Genomic DNA, 23,509 nt, shown 5'->3' with positions numbered 1-23,509 from the left:
GCTCATATCACTCGCTACCAACGTCCTCCGGGCTAGTTATTGGAGAAATATTAATTTAACAATCAGTAGATGGGTGCGGGGTATGATCAATCCACTTGTGTGATCCTTGGGTTCCAGGTTCAAAGAGACAGAGCCGCCTGTCGAGCGCGCGTATGTACTCCTTTCTATATTGCATATGTTATTAAATCATTTTGTTTTTTGCATTATTATTAATCGTAGAATGTAATCAATCCACACGTACTAAACTTCTTACTTCAACGATTACCTTACCCTCGCCTCGCCTATCTGCATCAGCATTGTGTCACTTTGTTCGTAAACTATCAGAGTAGTCGTATAATTTGCATGTCAGTCTAGAACGATCAACTTTATCCTCCGTACTATGCTCGAAACTGTTGTCTAAAGTCTCAAAATTCATTTCCCGTCGACGGACCATTTATTTCTTCGTTCAAATTTTCGACAAGTATTTTGAAATTGCAACGAATGTGATCAGACATGAGAAACCGATACGGGAAGTGAATAAATATCTCAGCGCAGCTTTTATCTCGAGCACATTATAAAAACGCACAATTTCTTTCGATGCTTCATGTACAATTTCAGAGCTTTTTCGCCATGTCTTACGTATTTACCAACTACTCGACTAATTCTCGAACTGCTTCTGTACTTTATGATGAACATTTCTCTGATCTAACAAAACTTGTCACTTCTTACTTCATTTATACATTTGTGTTCAACCTCATGTGGATAATATTATACAAATAAAATAATTAAAACATGCGTTATTGATCTAACAAGAAATTTTGTAACGATTACACATTCCTTGAATTATAAGCGGTCGCAACGCTCGGTCATATTTTGGCGTCACGCGTGAACTGGACGTACGTTCTTGTTGAAAAGACGAATCTATACCCAATTCGAGCTGAAATCGGTAATTTTGGAAAGCCAATTTCACGGTTGAAAGAGGATAGCGAGAGTTGAATTACGCGCATGAGAGTAACGTCGTAACGACGTTACGGGGACATACGAACCGATGCGAACAAGGAGGAGGGTTTGTTATACGGTTCGATATTCGAAGAATTATTTTTGAATATTTTGAAAAGATTCCAATCGCGTATCGCGAGGAATTATACCTGAGGAATGTGTATTCTTACAGCATGTCGATATAGTGGATTTTTGGAGAATAACAATAAATTCTTCCTTTCAGGATGTTCCCTGATCAGTACAGGTAAGTCTCTTCACGTAACTTTATAGCCCTGAAATGCAACGTTACGACTCCTCAAAGTCGACACTTATGGTCATTCGCTATATCGGAAATATTGAAATTTTCATTCCATTTATCGTAAAATTCGGCGATCGTTATAACATCTTCGGTGGTTAGGAATGCTCAACCTAATTTATACATCCAGATGTTTGAACGGAACTTGAATGAAAACCCCCCGGATACATCGTTTCATTATTTTAGGCTCCTTTCCACAGATATACGGAGCATTGCGTAGATTTACGGTGAGACGATGGCCGCGGTGAGTTTATCTCTCTCCGCGGTGTTTGAATTTTCCTTTATTTGATGTATAATAGTTACACCACACCCTCGCGGCAGCGAAATGTTATTAATTATAATATTACTACGTCCAGGTGCCTTGGCTCAGCGTCGACGTGTTCCCGCTAACGGCTTACTCTAAATCAAAGTCGGTGTATATATTCAGCTGTATAACCTCCCACGCAAAGCCCATTAATGTAAATCCTCAGGTATATCGTTATTCCGATCTAATCTTCGTGATTGGCACATGGATACCGATAACCCTAAGCTTGAACACATCGAGCATGTATTATGGTTAGATGCAACAACTGGAGTAGATATATAATATAATGCATACGCGACCGATTGATAATGACGTGCACGGTGTATACCTCGTATCGAAGCGTTTCAAATCACTCGAATCGCGAAGAGATGTGCATCGCCTACGAACTCGTCAGAGACGCGGTGCGATCATCGACCATTTTCATATAGCCGTGCGGGAATTTTTTTTCCCCCGAGAGAATCGTTTTTCGGTACGAGCTTTTCCTCGTTCGTTGAAAATTGTGAGTTATAAATTACCAGCCGAGTCGTTCGCTGCAAGCTCCGACTACGGCGGCACAAACTGCGTGGAAGTGAGTTACCAACTTTTGAATATCTTATCTCCGTAGTAAAATAGGGCATAATTCCTCTACAACATCTACTCGTGTACGGAGCGAAGTTATCTATAACTCTTCACTCTCGTGCCTCCCTCGCCTCCGTCCACCCTCCCCAATTGTTTAACGAAGACCTGAATTTTGAGTGGCTACAGGAGTTTCCCTCGTCGAAAGTGAAATTTTAACAAAGTTTTCGCATATCAACTCGCTATATTTCTCATTCATGAATAAAATTCGAACCTTTTAAAATAATTGTAATTTTTCCTTTTTTTCTTCTCTTTATTATCTCTTTATTTTTTTCAACAATACTCGAAGCAAGACGATTCTCCTCCGAACAAAAGATTGGAGAGTTATAAAAAGTAATTGGGGGGGGTGGGGTTAATTTCCGTTCGTCTCGTTACTTCGCTGAGAATACTTCTTTTCTTTTTTTTACATATAACGTAATGCGCGTGCATAGATCTAACGATACGATATTGATATAAGCTCGTATTATAAATTCTATCTCTTTCACGCCTTTTACGCACGCGATACAGCACGATAACTTGAACAGTTTTTTCTCTTTAGGATCTGAGAAAAAAAAGTCAAGAAAAAATCTGTTTCGCGACTTTGCAAATTACAGGAGGTTAACTGTACCCTTGGCATTCGAAATTTTCAACGAATAAAATTGACGGCTCTCTTCACGCATATCACGCACGATCTTTCACCTTTGCGTGCGACACCTCGATAAGGATCACTTTTCACCAACGCGATCCGCCGAGTCGATTATTTCTTTTCGAATTTTCATCCGCCTGATATTCTCAAGTTTAGATTAAAAGTTTTAACTCTCGATCGAGGATTTTTTTTTTTTCACCCCTCTATTTCGTAACTACCTTCGAAGCTTCGTAGAAGAATTTAAACTTCGGGTTCTTCCGGGCTTCAGCAGGAGCTCTCGCTAGCTTTTTTGTAATCGCGAAAGCTTACGTTGTCAGAATTTCAAACACGCGTCGGATATGTCGGACTATCGATCGATATCGGCGTTCGCTAACCCTGTGCAGTTTGTGCGTCGCACACGTCACCAGTTGGAAATACTAGAGGGACAGCTGAAACGATAACAACGCGTCGTCGAATTTACATACAATATAACGAAGCGAGAATCGTTTCCCTCGCATCGAATTAAACGCGATTGCATAAATACCGAGATTTAATTTTATCGTCCCGATCGTCGGAGTACGTGTGCAGTTGGACAACGTTAGAAATATCTTAATATCGTAGCGCGCAAAAAACAAGAATTCGCGAATGACGATCTTATCACCGCGCCGCGCAATATCCGTTTGTGTTTCGTCTCGTTTACACGCGGCATCGAAATCACGGAGGAATATTTTACGAAAACATCGGTAATCCGCGGTGCTCCCAAGACGTACGGCGACGCGTTCGCGTCTTTCTTTGGTACGGTTCGCTCCTCGAAGTTTGTCCGTCTGAATATATTCGCGGGCAAGTTTCCATCGATGATTATAGGTGTAGAGCAGCTGTTGCCAGTGAAACTGGTCATCCGTAAATAGCCGTACGTCGCGGTGCAGGAGGCACGGGGCAGCAATACGATCTCAATTGCATCGATCGACGCGATCTAAAATAACGTCGCTCACATTTGCCTCAAACTGTCACGGTGTATGTATATATATGTATATGTATCGGTCTCCGGTAGCTCGTAGTGCACAGCAGAGGAAAAAAAAAAATATAAGAATAAAAAATAAGCGTGCAAACCGTCATGTACGAAGCTCGTTAATTAGAGAGAAAAACAATATAATAATTAGAATAGGTATATAAACGCGAGAGGCTATAGCGGAATATAAAGTTACCTCATATAATTGAAATACGAAATTGAGCAATTAGCGCGTATTATAACGAATCGTTGGAAATCTGAAGTAAAAACGGTCCGCGGAATACGTACTACCCGGTGATACGAAGAGAAATAAAATTCATCAAGATGAGAGAAAAAAAAAAAGAAAAAAAAAAAGAAGAAATTATTGGTGCTGCAAAAGTCGATAAAGGATATTGCACACCGCGGACGTAATCATTCGATCTTTTCCCCCATTTCCTACTTCCATCTTCGATTCTATTACAACCTACGACTGCGTTGACCTTCTGACCTCCAGGAGGTCTCGATCATCGAATAAAATTACTTTATTCGCGGTTCGCTGCAGCGGTAAGTGGCCGAGGATAAACCACTCTCGCGAAATACGGTTGGTATATTACTCTACCTTATTCCTCTTATTACTGCATATCGAAACGAGCATTATAAGAAATTTTTCAACCATCCGTTACCGTGTTTATTCGTGAAACATTCTCACCGTTCGCAATTTCCGCGTTTCGATAAATGCGTTTATTGCGCATTTGAAAAGTAGGCTTCACAGAAATGCGCACAACAGTCGAACGTGTATCGGTGAGAGAGTGGAGGCGTATATTGTTTCGGAATCGCACCAGTCAGCAGAGATTATGCATGCGAAAAGAAGAAACATCGCGTGATGCCCGGCATTCCTCCTCCGGTGTCATCGTTGTTTGTCGAGTCAAGCGGCAGTCACACCTTTCCATATCAATTACCGTCAGTTTCGTACGTCGCACGACCGCCGTGTTTCTCTTCGCCGCGATGAACCACGCGTTTAAACATCGTACGACCATTTTCACCCGATCCGCACCTCCCCAAGTTCTCCGCGCGAGTTAACCCGAGGAACGACTCTCGTCGGTTCATTGAGAAAACCCACCACGCCAATGATCGGCATTGTCGCAACATTCTTCGGGAACGTATCTTAGAAATTAAAAGCTCGCGATCTGGCAAGGTGAACCTGCAAACTGCGCAGAGTTTGCGCGCATATTTCCCGCGCAAATCGCTCCACCCTTATCCCCTCGTATCCGCAGGTCCCGCGGTGAACCAGTTGAAGAACACCCTGGCCAGTCTCCGACAACGTGGCGAACACGAAGTGGGTGAGCTTTCGCATCGGAATCAAGTTGACAAAGCTTCGATCGACGTCCAGTTATTTTCTACGTTCGCTCACCGATGCGATACAAATAGCGACGACGTACCGCAGGTATTCTTCGCCCCGTAGTACTCCAACTACGCCAACACCTGTATCGGTGTTCGAAGAAGCTTTTCTAACGCGCTGATCGTAGGAGAGTGATTGTGAAATAATTATCACGTGTGACGGGCGAGAATCGATCGGTAAAACCACCTTCGAGATACAACGATTGATTGATCCGGATAAATCCGAGCGCGTTACTCGATTATATATATATATTCGTAAGCCTTTGTCTTTCTGTGACCAATTGGAACAACGTGTATAGCGATAACGCACTTCGGCTCGTCGTGGGATATTTCTCTTTGTCTTTCCCTATTTCTATTTTCTTCATTCACGGGATTATAAACCGAGAAATTGTACAAATTTTTAGAATATCGTCGGGAAGTTCGGTAGGATCGATTTTGTATCGGCGCTTCGACGGTCTCGGTTTCGACGGATCAAGATGTTATACACGGTGTAATGGTACGAAGCCGTAACGGTGCTCTCGTCTAGAATATTTTATTCACTCGATATTTCGAATCGATATGCACGGAGATATATACCTATGTAATACATATTTCATGCCTCTAGGCTGATATACACGCGTAGAAAGATCGATGAATGATACAGATAAGAAAAACGCTGACAGCGATCATAACGGCAAACTTACATTCATCTTTGAAAGAAGCTAGTTACCACTACTTATCTTCTGCCTGTGCTTAATTATTTATTTATTTATTTTTTTCTATCTTCAGCAATAAGCAATCCGTTCGACGAATCGACCCTATAAAAATTCCCAGACGTCTCGATGTTCGCATTAAAATTATGTGGGAATTTTTTTTTCACTTTTCCGTTGACGTACGGCGTATATTAATCAAGCGAAATTTGACGCTAGGTTTGATATCATGTGCCTAACGTTACGGTACAGACGTGCAGGAGATCGGTCTTCATTTTGCACGAGTAGATAGTTTGAAAGGTAATGAGATTAGAAGTTTGTGAAAACAGGTTACTGAAAGCTCGCCATCGGTTGAATTTCAAACTCTGCATGCGTTTCGTATTCAATGCTAAAATCCATCTTTGATTTCCATAGAAATACAGGAATATATCGTATCCATGATTTCGGGTCGTTCCGAGTAACCGGTTTCGATTATGGCCACCGGTAACGCGTGGAAACCTTTCAACCTTCTTGAAAATACTAACTGCTCGGAATTCTTATTGTTCTATTTCTTTCATTCGTCGTAATGAGTTTCTAACAATTAACGCGGCACGTAAAGTTCGCGTTTGGTAGAAAAACTTCTCACGTTTCTTCAAATACGTCGTGAAAATGATCCGTAATGGTCGTTGAACGAGTAGCTTCGGTACAGTTGAGTAATTAAAGGGATAACGCGTGAATAATTCATGTCCCGAAATTATAGGGAATCTCGTATGCAAATCTGATTCGCCGCGACGCGATAAAGATGAGAACAACCGATAGCGTAACAGCATCGAGGTAAGAATTGAATTATGAAGTGGAAAACAACGAAAAATTTTCTACATAGAATCATAACTCGCGGACATGATTGACGTAGAATTTCGACCTGAGCCTAGTTCCGGCTGTTTTCACGTACGTCGGGATGGTTAGGTAGATAGTAAACATGCGCTCGTTTAAATCCTTCGATCTCTCGAAGCTTTCTTCAATTTTTTTCACCCCCACTCTTTACAGGACCTTAAAAGCTCGAGTCTCTTCGGCAGTGGATGGAACTGAAGAACTCGCGAATAATGTGCTTGAATATGAGTGACGTCACTCCGATGGAGGACGTAAAGATCAGGAGAAGATAGATAACGTAGATGGATATAGTCGCTGTGATAAGCGTTGACGATTTCCTGCTGAGATAATTCGACGAATGATCGTTCGTCTTTTTTCTTCTTTTTTTTTTCGTGTATAAATTTTTCAAAATCGCGCCGTTTGAAAGCTGGTCCAATTGATGTATTGAGGTGTGTCTGAAATCCGGATGGTTATTCGCGTTTCTATTCGCAGATGTTGCAATCCAAAACAGCACATACCCCGCAACTTCTTTTTTCCCCTGCGGTCTTAGAGTTTGTAATATGGTAATTTTACACTTTCAAAGTGTGTAATTATGCGAAATTTTACGCCGATTAGCATGCGACGACACGTATTTTTTAAACAAAGCGAGAATAATTTGGCAAAAATAAATTCGACGGATAAAGCGTAACGAGTTGCGTTCGAATTGGCATAAAGAAGGAATTCAATTATCCATCTCCGTGTAACCGGAACCGTATATTATTTTACGTCGTTAATTTCGCTTCGATGTGCAATGTTGTCATTTTGATGGAAACGCAGATCATCATACGTGCTTTCGATACTCGTGGATTGAAAAACCTGCATCGTTCGTGCTCGGCAACAAAATTAGCCAATTAATTTAATTTCACCAACTTGCCACTTGTCCCAGTTGCAAACGTTGCTTCCGGAAAAGCTTTTAGATAATATACACCACCACGATTAATTATTTTATCTATATAAAAGGTCGATTTTTATTTCCAAAGTACAACGCTCTGTTAACTTTTGAATGAATGGAAACTACAGAATGGAAAACAATGCGCGTCTCTACTTTATTTGTACCTAGAGAGGTTTTAGAACAAATTGTCCCCGTGTATATTTATCTCGTTGAAAGATTGCGTAAGCCAATTACATAATGTAACGTCGGATCCCTCTGTCACCCAGAATTCTTCACTTGACAACGAAATGTTGTAAAACACTCCAAGAGGTTTAGCAACTGTTCATTCGGTCATTCTAGCGATTGTTCGATTCTAGCGAATTCTAGTGTTCTTCGCACACTGAATTTTTCCCACAATTAATACTAGTTGGAGGAAAATAAAATTCAATTATAAATTGTTCAACTGATACAGATGAATTTTACTGACTTCACTTTTTCAAAATATTTGCGCAGAGTCCACGAATTATTACGTATGAATATAAATTAGCTATACCCGAGTCAGAGGTGGTTTTCAACTCCATTTTAAGGTGTCGTCATAAATCATAAATCCATGAATGCTTCGCAACCACCCAAAACAAAAAGGTTTTGGTACCAATTTATCCGTTTAGTCGGTCCGCACGACATGATTCGGTACGATCTCATGCGAATGCCGCATCGAGGTGGAAATAAAGTTTGAAGCCTATAAGAGAAGAACAAAAAAAGCAAACCCCATTTTATTATCAACGGAGTGAAAAAGGTGCGAAATAAGGTCGGGTCGGTCGAGGTAAAAATTTGGTACGTGTACCGAATGTGAAAATGGTAAAAATCATGGTTCAAAACGAAAAAAAGGAATAGGTACGAAAAACTTTGCGGATTCGCATAAAATATTTCTACATAATGCAGCAATGAAATCGAGGAGCTGATAAAAGATAAAAATAATAGAAAATCAACCGCGTAATGATTTGGGGAAATCTTTCGATGAGAGAAAAATGATTAGGTGACGACACAGCGAATGTCTCGCGACAAACCACCTGAATATCCGATTGGTCGCGGAAAGATAGATCAGAATGACGCGGTGCAAACGGAGTTGTTACTGGTTACCCAAATCAATGGCGACAACCCATTTCATTTTCAGCAGTGAAAATATTGCTACCGCGCGCGCGGTATATCCGAGGTGAAGTATCAAAGCGAGTGTGGGAATCCGTGAATGATGAACCTTACTTACTGAAGCGGAAATAACCTTGACCCAAAAGTTATTTTTCTACTGAAAAGCGATCGATTCGCGTACGTCCGACCTAAGTAAAATACTCCGGTGAAGTAGCACGCTTCATTCAGTCAGCTACCGTGCATATAAAACTTTCAGAATGTCTTTGAAGTGAATATCGGGAGCTATAGACGCCTTGGAAGAACTTCGTAGCAGAATATTCTTTAATCTTTGAAAAATATCAATGATGCGACGGCGAGAAGAAGGTGTAAAGACATTGGAAAAATGATGGCAGAGAAGCACGTCCTTTGATAGAACTCTGGCGGAAACGATGTCCGGATGCAGCGGGGGATTGGCGGAGCTCGTCACGTCAACCGGAGGTCTGAAAAGGTGCGGAGGTGGAATGAGCTCGCCTTCGCTGGGAGCCGGTCCCGGGGGCGGAGGTGGGTTACCCAGAACCCTCTCGACGTCGGCTCTTCGTGTTCGTCCGCCCCGCAGGGCCCTCTTCTGGGAACAGTGCTTTGAAACGCAGTCTAAACGCGATTTGTAAGTGCCATTCGATCGGCTTTTAATACCCACATTTGTCCCAAGGTCTTCCCTCCGTACACGACCTTCCGAGATCTTCCTCTCTTCTTTCTCTTCTCTTTTCACTTTTAACTAAATTCAATCATCGTGTTCTCGATATGAAAACCAATTTCACGGAGGTTTCCATTTTGCCTCTGCTCGCGATTTTTCCCGACGCGCCTCCGCGTTGGCAACCAGACTCGTTCGAATGCGGTCGTGTCGTCTGTTCTCGTTCTCCGAACGGAAAGTTATTTGGAACTTCATCCGCGAGACGTCTTGCGAATTTACTTATTTACAAAAAAAAAAAAAAAGGAAAAAAAGGAAAAAAAGATCTTCGTGACGGTGAAAGAACGCGGTCGGGGATCAGGTGCGATTCGATACCTGACAGAACGGTGCTTGGAGAAACTTATCAAATCCTAAGTCAGATTCAACGAACCGAAAATTTTCTGCCGAAATACCCGAAATACCTATTTGACGGCGCAGAAACACGAATTTTTTCTCATTTTTTTTTTTTCTTTTTTTTCTCGCTTCCAATCACAAATACGGAATTACATTTAACGGTTCGCGAACTCCACGAAGTTCTTTTGACCGTAAGTTTGTTCGATAGATTTCAATTGTGCGTTTGACATTTCCTTGATACACCCCGGAGCTAAATGCAAATTATGTCTGGCTTCCGCAAACGTAGAAAGTCGTAATTCTTTGTCGTATCTTCGAACGGGTTTTGTATCCAGATGGAAAAAAAAAAAAAAAAAACACGGTACACGCGAGTGAGAAACCTTCACTCTCGGTAACGCCGACTGATTCATATATGAGAATATTGACACGTAGTCCAGCCCGTCAAGAGTCACAGAGCGGAAGAGCGCACTGCGATCAATTTCATATCCCACACTGTCTCGCGATATACAGACGTAGGATAGTAGGTCGTCTCGCAAACCCGTATTATTCCAACCGGATGACTACGGTTTCCAAAATTCATCCGTTATCGTCGACTCGTTCGTAGTCCGTATCTCCGGTCGAAGAGAAGTTTGATGTTTGCAAATTTAGAGTCTCGCTGACGTCGTCCAGGTAAAATATATTTTTCCGCCGAACCGTAACCTTCGGTATTTACCCGGTCCGCTGCTGAGTTGTGATTTTCATTGTCAACCCTTGGCACTCATATTTCACATCGGTAAGCACCGAACGACACCGTATCTCCGTTCGTTTATAGCTTATTTCTACATCAATCATCGCGAACCGACTACTTCTTAGCTTTTTACTCATTTCTTTTCGTCGTCTGATACAAAAGATCATAAAACACCAAGCGCACTCTACGCGATGAGGTTTTATACCTGCTTCTTATGCGACTTGCGTCGAGTAGTCGTAGCTAGTCTTGTTAGTAATTAACACGTATGAAATATTCGAATCGTATTTCATCGCAATTTTATTCGCAAATCTAGACGTGATATACTCGCTCGAAAAAGGCGAACGAGTAATTGACATGGAGAAGTTTGGCAAACGTCTGAAAGCTTACCGGAAACCATAGATCGAGCGCTCATCTTTTGCCCTGCTCAAGGCCAACCGAAAGCCGGTGTGGATTTTATTATTTCAATTCCGTTCGTACATTTCAAAGCGTTACGCGCGTTTGTTAGTCTATAAGCCGAAGAGCTTTTCACCCGACGTTTCTTTCTCCTCTTCTTAAGCCCGCACCTTATTATTTGTTTCGTTTCTTAGTCCGTTTTCATTATCCATCCAAGAGCGGTATTACGTAAGCCAAGAGACGCCGCGTCATGTCTGATTGTGAGCAACCTCTGTTGAAAAATTGACAATGGAAGTCCGTGTCTTCTCTACGGAGTAAAATCTTACGACAATTGTGGAAAAATACGTGACCCGACGTCGACTCGAAGCTAAAGGCCTCCCTCCCGGTGAAAAATTCGATGCCAATTTTGAACTAGGTATTTCCCAGCTTGCTGTGAATTTTATTTCTTTTCGATTTACTCACGGCAACTGAAATTTCATCTGAAATGCAAGGCCGAGATAAAATTAAAAATTCGATTCTTTTTTTTTTTTTTGTCATCACTCGCCGGAGCGTGTATAAACTGAATTTTCTGTATAGAGATCGTCTCGCGCGTTTTGTAAAAGTTCTTTGATCTATATGCGTAATAACGCAATGCCTTATCCCGGGGTCGTATCCGTTTGAGATCCGCCCTATCGAGGTCTCGTGATATCCCGTCGGTGAAATTGATAAAGGCTCTCCTGCGAGATATTTTATTTGGGGCGAAAGCTCAAAATATCGGTTTAAACCGTAACCCGGGCAACTCAGGGGTATGATATAACCGGTTGCGCGCGCGGTGGCTTTGGCGAGCCATTGTGCGCGTATTTCAAATTCTAATCATACTCGGTACGAACGATCCCATGTAGATTTCACTAACAATAAGTCAAACAGCTCTCAGCGCTATTCACGTAACGGAGACGGGCCGTTCTTCGACGATAGACGAATCGTTGAGAATTCAAATTCATGGTATCCCTGGACCCGATGCGTCTCCATGCATTCGTCGAATTGTACCGATCGAACTTCTCGTTGACCTTTGCCCTCGTTGACCTTTAACGTCTCGTCCCAAGTGGTTATTCTATTTTATTATTATCATCGTTCTCATTATAGAGAGTTATTATTTTTATTGCTTCCTTCGATGAACATTTTTCGCCCTCCTACCTTTTGCTATAAATATCGTCGGGTCGAGATGCTTTACTTTACAAACGTCATTCGGACTTGAAATATAACGCGCTCCGGTGAAACTCGACGGACGTGTTCGCTCCAGCCGATTTGAAAATTGGGACGTAATGAAATACGACAAAAAAAAAAAAAAATGTAGTGAAACCAGCACTGAATTTGAATCAACTAGATCGCTGGGATGCCGCGAGAGTGAAATTGTAAAAATTTCAGCTAGGAATGGGATTTTAATGAAAATACACGTTTTACCACCGAAAGATCTGAATTTGCGCGACACCCCGTACGGTTTTCGATAATACGTCCATAGACGCGGTGTTACTTTTATTTTTTCGTCGTTTCGACAAAACTCTGAGCAGCCATAAATCGTTCGACCGACCTACCTAACGAACCGTATAGTTTACAACGTCTCGAGCCTCGTAATTGCATCAAGGGCAAAAGGCAGTTCGACAAAAAGCCCAAGTTTTGTTTGACCGGGGCTAAGCTCTCGTCGGATAGTCGTAATCGTTTGTATAAACTGGCAAAGTGTCTGGAGGTCGAACCGTATCCCTTACCGGTTACCCCGTATTTTATCACGGACTATACAGCAGGTTGTATAACAACAGATTTTATTATTCGATAGCTGCAGCGCGTCACGGTATGACCTTAATTATTCGCCTCGAACGTCCGACTACGAAGGGATTAAAATACACGAGGTATCCGGTGACGAGATGTCGGATGACCCAGTTGAGGAGCATGTACAGAGCGTCACTCCTGTGACCCTCCTCTCCACCCTATATACGGTATATAGGGTAGACCGAACCTCGCTGCAGAGAACGTTATATTGATCGTGGGAAGGCAACCATTAGACAAACCACTTGTCGCCCTGGTACTGCAAGGAGATTTCCAGGGAAGATCTTAAGCTTGTTTCGCGCTCTCGTTCGTCGACCTCAATGACTCTGGAAGCTCGAATAAGTTACGTCGGGACGGGAAGTCGCTGGAAAATAACGAAAGGAACCCTTTTTGTACCCATGATTTTTTTTTTCTTTTTTTTTCCCCCCGGTCCGTAGCGTCGCCACTTTCTTCGCGACCTCTTTCGCACTTTGCTGGAGTTGATCATTTATTTCCACCCTTTCCCGTATACCGATTGTTCCCTGCACACGATTATTCGAACAAAAGTTCTGATTTTCTTCCCCTTTTTGGTTGTCTTTCTCGTCTTTCTTTTAATTTATCTCAGTATCCGAATGTCGATTCCCCGACGTCGTATCCAATTATTTATCTCGCCATTAACAGCTGATGGAGAAAGTCGATTGAAGAAAAAATCTTAACATTCATTTAGCGCTCATTATGACCAGATTTTATGCGCAATTAATTCCGCTGATCGTGATCAGTAATGAACTGATCATATTCGGAACCTCGGTCAACGCGGCTAATCGTCCGAATATAGATTCGTTACAGGAAGGCCACCCCGAAATTTGACGATGTATTGAATCGCCTGGATCGTATGTACATGAAATCTCGCGTACGAGATCTTGGAATTTCAGGCGCGACGATTCGTATATTAACTACGTAACCGTCTGAGGAGAAAGTTTTATTGAAACATGAAGACTTTTGACAAGTTTATAATATCGCAATTTCTTTTACAACTTTTAGTTGATAAGGGTATATAATCCTCGTCTGGTGATCCTTTGTGAGATCAAAAAATTCTTCCGTCTTCTCTTAATTTTCTTTGAACTTTTCTCATTCGTGTTAAAAATGGAAGAGATGTCCGGTTCGTTGTACGGGGAAAACCGTTCGTTCGCCAAATGCCTTCATCTTGAATCGGACTGAGTGAGCATCTTGCGGATTTTGATACGACGCCACGTGTGTTTCTCCACACTGCGTAAATCGACGAGCTTTGAAGTGGAATTAATTCACATATAATCAGTCGAGATGCGCGAGCCTCAATCGAAGCAACTGTAGGGTTACCTCGGTTACCGCAGCTTTGTCTATTCAACGTGGTATAGGTGTATCCGCATCGCTAAATCATCTCTCGTTTACCCAACAGCCACCGGTCTCGAAATTCAGCCGGCGAGGAGACCTACGGGCGACGAAGTCGACGGTTCAGGTATCTCGGAATAAGTGGCCGCATCCCGGCAATGAAACCTCTCGAGATGCCGTGGCACCTGCACGCCTTTGATGTGGGCGGCAACCTTACCGTGAACTTGAGAATATATACCAATTAATAACGACGGGACTAATAGTATTTGTTCGTATCATATACGAACGGCATCAACCTTCTCGCGTGGGCATGGAAATTGAGTCGCGTCTGGAATCCGTTGTCGATACTGCGTCGTAATCGCGAAATTCTACCCCTGTAGCCGATGTGCGTCCCACTCGTAAATTCGAGCAACATCAAAGTTATACAAAAACAAATGGAAAACTAATAGGCAACGTTAATTGGTTCGCGGGACTGCCAGTTTCCATACGCCCGGCGAAAAGGACCAGAATTATATTTTTCGAGCAATGAATTGAAAAAAAAGAGAAGAAGAAGGTCACCCGGTGATCCGTCACGGACGTCGACGTATAGGACGCGCTTCCATTTCGACTGTCGAGGAATGTACGCGTAACAATTCCACCCACTGCGTAACGTTTAATAATCGCAAATATTCTATCGAAGCATGAAGGTTGTGGCGTAGACGCGAGTGGGCGAATTTTTGCGCGTTCGTATGGTACGTGAAATGTACTGCGGAATTTATACTCCGGGCACAGTGACATTTCGGGTATATCGGAGGCGGAGAATTATGTACATCGCTCATTTTCTAAAAGCCGCAGACAAGTCTACCCACCACGTTGATCAGAAAACTTTCATTTCTGTCTCGAAACGGTCACTCGCTTTTTCTTCCTTTCTCATCGATCGCTGGTATCGCTAGTAAATGGTCTCACTTTGAGATTATTCAAAGGCTACGGCCTTCGATTTGTTTTCGATTGAGGATTCTGACGTATTTTTAACTCAGAGATCCAAATCTGCTGGTTGAATTGACCCGTCCATCGAATTGATCGAGCTATCGCCAATTTTTCGCTAATTCTTATTGGAACGGCAAAATTGAGATACATCTCGTTTGGTTCTAGTCGCAGCCTAATTTGATCGACGGATTCATGTTTCTGAACAGAAACACGTCAATATGCTGCGAGACAAAAAAATGTTGATTTCTAACCAAAACCAAGGTTTTTCGAAGAGTCCAGCGTTACTTTTTTTTACAAAAAATCGATGTAGCCGGTATCCAAATCTGATAACCCTATAAGTGACTGAGTGAGCGAAAACTAGACACACAATCTGGTCTGATCTGGCAATCGAACGGATCGTATTGAAAATATAGCAAAAGCTGCAGCGGTCTGAATTCAGGATCGGATGAAACCTGTGAAAAAAACTTCTGAGAGGGGATTCGAAATTTCATTGATGTTTTTTTTCAAAAAGGGGATAAAAATGTGCGATACAAATAGCAATAACAATGATAACGATGATGGGAATGAGCCCTTAGTACGCACAAAAGACATATCCATTCATTCTCAGAAAAAATTCCTCGATTTCAATAGGGGGACAAAAGAAAAAAAAACCCAGATCAATGAATCGCCATTGCCGTGCAGTAAAAAACTCCGACCATTCAAACCGTGCGTATCGATATCGTGCACCACTCATTCGTGCGAACTACACATTTCGGGCTAACTTCGTCGGACGTATTCGGTTTCGGCACTATTGCGCAAAAATAATGATACCTGGTCCACAAGGCGAGGAGATGGCCGGAGTATACTTCCATAAGAGGGCGGAAAAAAAACTGAATTCTCCTCAAATGCTGAAAAGTATGTCGATCTCTGCTCCGTCATTTATTCGACATCGTGTCGAAATAAATAAATCGTTTGGGTAGTTTTGAATATTATCAATTATGATTCGTAATACATCGGAAGGTGGAAACGAAAAAAAACTGACTCGAACACGGTATTGTTGATTACATCAGGCGATGATGATTTGCATTTTGTTATGTTCTGTTTCCGATCGGTATGTGTGTGTGATTTAGATACGTACCTATACCATACGTACGCGGGTTCGTTTAAAACACAACAATATTTTTGAAAATGAATTTCACCGACGTAGAACAAAGCCACGAGGTGAATCCACCGATGTTCCAGCTCTGTTGAAATATTTCTAAATACACGCGCGATGGTGCAGGTTACTGAATTTTTATACATCTCGCGCAAATTCTACTTTTAACGTTCCGCGCATACCAGAGATATTTGTTGTAAGCTGAAAGCTTCTACTCTGATAAATATGGTACTCGCTTTTTTTTTTTTTTGTATTTTGATCTGGGAGAATTAAAATGAAAGAGAATCGCTACAGGCAAAGCTCGCGGGGACGGATCTGTCGAAAAAGTGTTTCGCGTGTATCACGAGTATTGATTTGTGAATTTCCGTTTCTCTGATATTTGATCTACATTTGTGGAGTCGTAACGTTGCATTGCGAATCATATGTGTTGTAAATAATGTAATTACCCAGGTGCATATCATGTACGCTAATAGAGCAGCTTCGCAAAGGATTTTTTTCTTTTTTGTTTTCAAATCAAAAAAACTTAATTGAATAAAAAGAAACCAGTAGCGAAATGAGATTTTCAAAACGGATTCGTAGGTGTACCCGTTGAATTTAAAGTCGAATAATGATGTTTTATTTTCAGTCATGGAGAGGATCTCATCGTTACACCTTTTGCACAAATTCTTGCCTCGCTGCGATCGGTTAGAAACAACTTCTTGTCACTCACCAATGTACCGACAAATAAGTAAGTACGATACCCGCATCGGCGGTTACTCAGATCTAATAGCTTTAAAATTTTACTACACGAAGATAGATGTGTCGAATACGGTGTACATTAGTACGCAAATATTAAATGTAGGCATCATAGAAATGAAAGATTGAGATCGATTGAAGGTATTACAATTTAGGGGATCACGGTTGACTCGACGCGTCTGATAAAATGAAATGGTTGAAATCAAATCGTCTTTTCTCTCTTATCTAGATTTTTGTCTTTCTTTTTATTCTCCACTCGCGCCGTACGTTCTACCATTCTCCGGTGTACGTAGCTCACCTATCTCTGATTTGTACTCGACGAAAGAGATCGCGATTCGTTCACCCGATTTCGTACTTAACGTCTTTCAAATAAAAGAATTCTACAAGTGTAGATCCGTAGCCTGGAGTAATACAATTCTTTCTAAATTTCTCGATGTATTACTTCGGCTCCAAAGTAACATTATATTGAAAATACGAATCGGATGTATGGGGATAATAAAGTGTAGTGGGAAATGAGGTCGGTCAGGCAATCACAGGCCTTCGATTTATCCATCTTTCATTCGCGATTGTTTTTGTTGAAAGGTGAGGTAATGAAAATCGATAATTCATGCCCGCTACTGACGATCATTCTTCTTTTTTCGTCTGAGAAAAAAGGCTGACGCGAGTTCGATCAGATTTTAAGTTTGAACAAGTACGAAAAAACTGATAATAAAAGAAAGTTACGAAAGCACTTCAGCCCGAAAGAAGTTCGTAGTCCTTTGTGTTCACGGAACAAATATAATTTTTGCAGATCACGAAGAAGTAGCGGGGCCCAGGGCAGCAGCACACCGCAGCCCAGGAATCTGGCGCCAGGAGGTAACGCGAAATACGATTAATTTCATTTAATTGCACGCGAAGCCTATAGCGAGATTCTTAAAGAAAAGGTCGAGAGAAAAAGCAAGCTTTTTTCAATTACGAAACCTTAGGTGTGCCGCTTCAAATATTTTACCGACAACAAACCGGCCGGGTGAGCCAAAATTCGAAACGACAGAGTGAGAGATACCACTCGGTTACTAAGGTTAATAACAAGGTTAGCTCTCCGTCTTTCCGTAATATCCATTCTGAGCTTTCTCCTCTTCGAAATTTTCTCTCACTTTACTCCGGACAAATTGCCGCACTTTGTACCGGACTTTATAAACCCGACTGGGCTGTCTTGAAACTCGAATCTGGCTCGGAGCCATACAAATATCACGTCTTCCCACGGGCGTGCTTTTGCACAGATAAGCTCAGCGAAGTCGCTAGTATATAAAAACAAAAGTGAATTTCACTTTTGCAAAATATTTTGACTTCATCTTTTACCACAGCTTCGCGGCGATTGAAATTTTGAAAACGTTCTCTCTTAATTCTCCCATTTCATATACAATATCCCCGCTAACTTTTTATTTTTCATAGGAACTTTTGTATCGCGTGATTCTCCGGTTTCAAATCACGAACTTACAAGGGCGGGTCAAAGGTATCGAGAAACTGATGTTCTCGGTTGAGTAAAGTTCCATTTCTTTTCAGATGAACCCTACATGAAGTTGGCTGTCGAGACAATAGAAGAACTTGACTGGTGTTTGGATCAGCTAGAAACGATTCAGACACATCGCTCCGTTTCGGACATGGCGTCCCTCAAGGTACCGTGTTACAAATTTATTCCTCTTCATTAGATTTTCGTAATTGTGTTTACACGATAAATCGTGAGACGTAATCCCGCCGTTCAACTTGTTGAATTATGTAGTTACACGGAGGTACATCGAGTAATTGGTTCCACCGAAATCCGCAACCTTTCTCTTGCGTACAGCTTTCCAAGTTCCATTTTAATTGATCGAAATAATTAATTTGAACAATTAGTCTTTTCACAAATACCGATATCTCGTTGTTTTCTACTTCCGTATCGGTCGTTACGTTTCGGCCGAATATGGAAGTTACGTGAAGATCGATCCTCGTTTCGTAACTCGTCGTAATTCGTGGATCTTCCGGAAGGACTTCGTAGGTATAACACACTCACGGCGCACGAATTTACGCTGAGATTAAATTAGGTTGAAAATTTTCTCCCGATTCGGCTGAAGAATGAAAATAAATAAAATTGATAATAACAATATTAATTTATATCGTAACGTCAAATTTGCAATTCGGGAAGTCGGAGGAACGGTTCAAAGCCCGTACTCACCGACGTACCTATATTACTTGAAAGAACATATTCGATCGCCGTATTACCATGACCGAAGTAATATTATATTCGGAGCTTTTCGCTATATTCTTAGGTTACCGAGGTGATGAGCTGTCACCAGCAGCTACCGGGTATATAATGTTGAAAGGGTACAACATTTGCATTCAAATATAAGTAATTAATTTCGTTCAAGTTTCGAATTAGCAATGTAAATTATAATAAAACGTACGTACTTCACGAGCGGCGAACCAACATTGATCTGTAAATGGGGGCTCATATAATTAATGAACGAGCTCGACGGTACGGTATACGCCATCACGAATACGTAGGGTATAAATTTTCGTCAAAGTGAGAAGAAATTGACTGAAAAATTGAACCTCTGAAATGAAGTTACCATTTTCTCTTTTGAAGTTCACCAATCTCATTGGAATAATGTACTTTTTTGTCGCAAAGGTAAGTGCCTACGATACGGAAGATTTCGACAAAGATTGATCGAAAATGATTTTTTCCCCCATGATTTATGTTTCACCATCACCGCAATCCCGGATATTTTTTTTCCGATGTTTTTCACGACGTTATTCTGCAACGTCGAGAATTTTACATCGCGTCGAAAAGTATTCGTAATATTTTAGCCTAGCTGAATTGTAAAGTTTCAAAAGTCGAGAAAACCCTGCGCGCAATACCGCGTATTCTAATAACGTAGAATAATCGCTTCGCTCAGAGTTGGCTCAGGGCTGTTTGCGAAAATGCAAAGACTCTGGCATGAAAAATTCAAAGAAGCAGAGGCAAATGTGGGAACACATCTGTACCACCCGGCTACCCAAATCATTTCGAACAAAGGGAGCCAAAGCGTTCGCCCGGGTCACCTCAAATCTCTTTGATTACATTTTCTAACGAGAAAGGTACGCAGGTAAGAAATCATACCAATATTTGAACAAAAATCCCCCGAACCGTAGACGTGGAAACGACATATCACGTGGTAGAGAAAGAGGACGGATCGACGATAAAGGTTTTGATTCTTTTTCGATTGAAATCCTTCAGCATCTATCGATATTAAATCACTCCTGATGGCACGAACGAACGATGTGTATCCCGAACGTAATAAAAAAAAAAAAAAAAAGGAAAGAACCTCGAATCGACCATTTCCAACGGTCACGAGTAAGCCCATATCACGTTAGTTTTATAACGACGCGGCGACGTTCCGTGCCTCAGGGACCGAATTAAATCGCCGCTGAATTTTATTTTCCTTCCAACTGTCGGTGGTTGATGAACGTTTTCGACAGTACAGGACCTTGAAAAAATATGAACCTATTGTTAGAAGTTGGACGACGGAAGACACCGAGGGATATCCGGCAGACGTGGGATCGAACATTTTTTTTAATCCCTTGCTCAAACATCTCATCTGAAAATCACTAAAATAACTCGAACGTCTCGCTGAAATTGAGGAATTGGAATTTTCGTAGAGATCGACTTCGTTGAGTTGAAACATGACAAAAAATGACGAAGACCTAGACGTGATTCATATATCATTCATCCCATCGCCGTAGTTTACTTTACAGCTTCTATAAACATGATTTTTTTTCTGCTAATCCTCCTAATTAATTACCCACTCTCGCGGGTTACAGAGCTCTCCCGTTCGTGGATGTTCAGGTAAATATATATATGTTCTTTAATTCGTGTTATCCGAGCAGATTCGAGTAGGAAAAAAAAAAAAAAGGAAAAAAGAAACTTCGATCGTTAACTCACGGACGTAACAAAAGAGCTCATGTAGCCGCAGAAAATTTGTGGCTATTAAACGAACGAAATGAATAGAACTGCGGCTAGTCCGCAGACATTGCCTCTATCTTTTCCTCGTACTTCCGTAAAAAAGAGGTGTAATTATTCCGGCTCGTTTGAAGTAATTACCGAATTTCGGGCCTACAGAGGTCAAACATTTTAGCAAAAAGTTAATGAAGCATAGAGCTAGACCATCGCGAATGAAGTCCGTCGGTTACTAGGGAGCTTTTTTTTTTATGTATATTTTTCAACCGGAATATTTCGAGCTAATTCCCCCGCGAGCACGAATTGGTGATTTTTTTATTTTTAATTTTTTTTTTTGTTTCTCGCAAAATAACTTTGTGAAAAAATTGAGATCCGGTCTTGCGAGAACTCGTTCCGTTTTGAGTTACGTGACGAAAGAAGAGGAAAAATAGTGAATTATTTTACGTCACTGTATACCGTGATGTAAAATAATTGCAAGTCCGATGACCAAGTGTTACGTATTATCGGATAAATACCTCATCGTCGTACGCGTACTTTATGAACCGCTAATAGGAAAGTGAGTGGAAGCTCGTCTGACTCATAGACGATAATTTTTTACCGTCAAATCTCGGTACGGATGAGCTAAGACTTCTACATTTGTGCGCTACATTTTAGTAGGATCGTACGTGGTGTAACACCGTTAATAAAATAATCGAGGCGACTCCTATAACGAATCGCTGACTCTTGCATAAACTCATAGTTATCACGTACCTCTTATGAAACGGAAACTAACGTACGAAACAAATTACTCTGTTTCAAGATCAAATTACGTCCAACCTTCTCGCTACGAACGTAGCGCGAGTCGTCGTAGTATCGAATTGCATCAACACGAGAGCGACTGACCCATTCAAGGATACAAATCCGACGGTAACAGCGGATTTTTTCGTTCGCTGAATTGTTGCAAAACTTTTGTTCAAGTTATTCGCGAATTAACTTGCGAATCAAGTTTATCGTAATTCTTTTTATTTTTCATCGATGAAATTAGCTTTCCGCCATAGCTAATTCTCCTTCCAGACTCACCGCGGAGTCTACGCAGCTGTAAAGACGATCTACCAAGAATTTCCCCGTCGAAGTTTCTAGGCGTTGAGAAAAATTTATATTCACTTCGTAACGTGAAATCTATGTCGCGATTGCGTCAATGACCGAACTCTTTCGTTGCACGGATGAATGGATTTGGGGATGTCGCGTGCAGAGCCTCCTTCAATACCAATCGACTGCTCCAATTCATTAATATTAATTCGTCATGTTTGTTGACGTAGATCGGTTCGGATGTGGACGTTACAACTTCGGTTAAGGCTTCCACTCGATCGCGTCAACTGACCTAATACATTCGGTCACAACGAACCACTTCGCCTCTCTTACGTCACGCCGAAATACCTGTCCCTCCACAGCCTTACCCCGACGGGTTGTAGAATTCTTACATTTATTTATTTATTTAGTTAGTTATTATATTTATTCGTTTTTCAAGGTCTCTCGTTGACCGTGCTAACGAACCGAGAGATATACCTGCCGAAATTATGAATATGATGTTCCGTACGATTTACGTCAGAAGGAAGTGACTGGAACGATAAGACGGATCCGCGAATTCACGTTGATATTTAAATACGATAGTTCATGAGTCACTGGAAATGAATATTCAATAAAAGTCTTGTGAGTATTCAAATTTCCGTCGATGACATTAATTCTTACGCTAGTGTCGAGGGCGATAATACGTAATCACGTCGGTCGATCGAAGTTTTGCAAAGTGATCGAATTCCGAGTACAAAATGGAGATCAAGTATCATTGATCGGTCATTATTGAACTCTTACCAAGCGTTGACTCGCATCTGAAGCACTCGTGTCAAAATTCTTTCCGACGGAATTCAGCACCCGTACACGACGAATATTGATTGAAACGAAACAATTGAATAATTGTTTAGTTTGGAACGCGTCGTGCACGTGATGATGTCCCAATCGGTGCGACCCGAGGGAGGAAATCGAGATAAAAATCACGCGAACCCCACGGAGATTGGAATGGAATATAGAGCTACGGCGGAGGAGAGACGACTCAATCACGATCGGGCGCATTTCGAATATCGAAAAACAAAAAATGAATCACCGTAAATAATGGAAATGGGTCGGCGAATAATCGAGGCACCAATTGGAGATGTACGTAGAAATCGTACGCGTCCTCTAAAACTTTAAATACGATCGCGTGTCTCTGAAAAAGGCACCTTGGTCGTCACATGGTTATCAAACAATGGAGATGTGCTTCGACAATCGTTCTATTGACACATTCGAGATTTCTGTGAACGCCGTCAAAGGAACGCGGTAAAGTTTCTTCAAAAAGACGAATGTTCGCCTCTGACGTCTTGGGAAACTACAATCGTATACTTATATACATTCGGTGAATCTGAGTGAAAAATTATAGACGATCGATTTTCCTTGCTATACGTAATTCGTTGCGATATAAAGGATGATTTTTATTCAACTCGTGAATGGCAAATTACTACCGGAAAATAATTTATATGTCATTACGGACACGAATGTCGTATACCCTGACGTGACGTTATTTGAAGAAACACTTAGCTCCCGTACAGGAA

General features: G+C 41.5%; 1 protein-coding gene across 23 annotated transcripts in view; it reads left to right on the top strand.

Annotated features, from left to right (window-relative positions):
- LOC105691578 (cAMP-specific 3',5'-cyclic phosphodiesterase) overlaps positions 1-23,509 on the top strand; it is a 290,405-nt gene that overhangs the window by 226,237 nt on the left and 40,659 nt on the right. For 17 of the 23 annotated variants that reach the window (XM_025746557.2, XM_048654669.1, XM_025746556.2 and 14 more), the window contains 5 exons: positions 118-150; positions 1,202-1,222; positions 16,827-16,928; positions 17,727-17,791; positions 18,479-18,591. In XM_025746557.2, coding sequence (XP_025602342.1) covers positions 118-150; positions 1,202-1,222; positions 16,827-16,928; positions 17,727-17,791; positions 18,479-18,591 — 334 coding nt within the window. Of the gene's footprint in view, positions 1-117; positions 151-1,201; positions 1,223-5,078; positions 5,438-8,804; positions 9,420-16,826; positions 16,929-17,726; positions 17,792-18,478; positions 18,592-23,509 lie in introns of those variants that run through there. The other 6 variants (XM_012410147.3, XM_020855574.2, XM_012410148.3 and 3 more) reach the window with 6 other exon arrangements.

The sequence above is a fragment of the Athalia rosae genome, chromosome 1 (genome assembly GCF_917208135.1).
Source record: "Athalia rosae chromosome 1, iyAthRosa1.1, whole genome shotgun sequence".
NCBI lineage: Eukaryota > Metazoa > Arthropoda > Insecta > Hymenoptera > Athaliidae > Athalia > Athalia rosae.
This window is presented reverse-complemented; position numbering and strand designations above follow the sequence as displayed.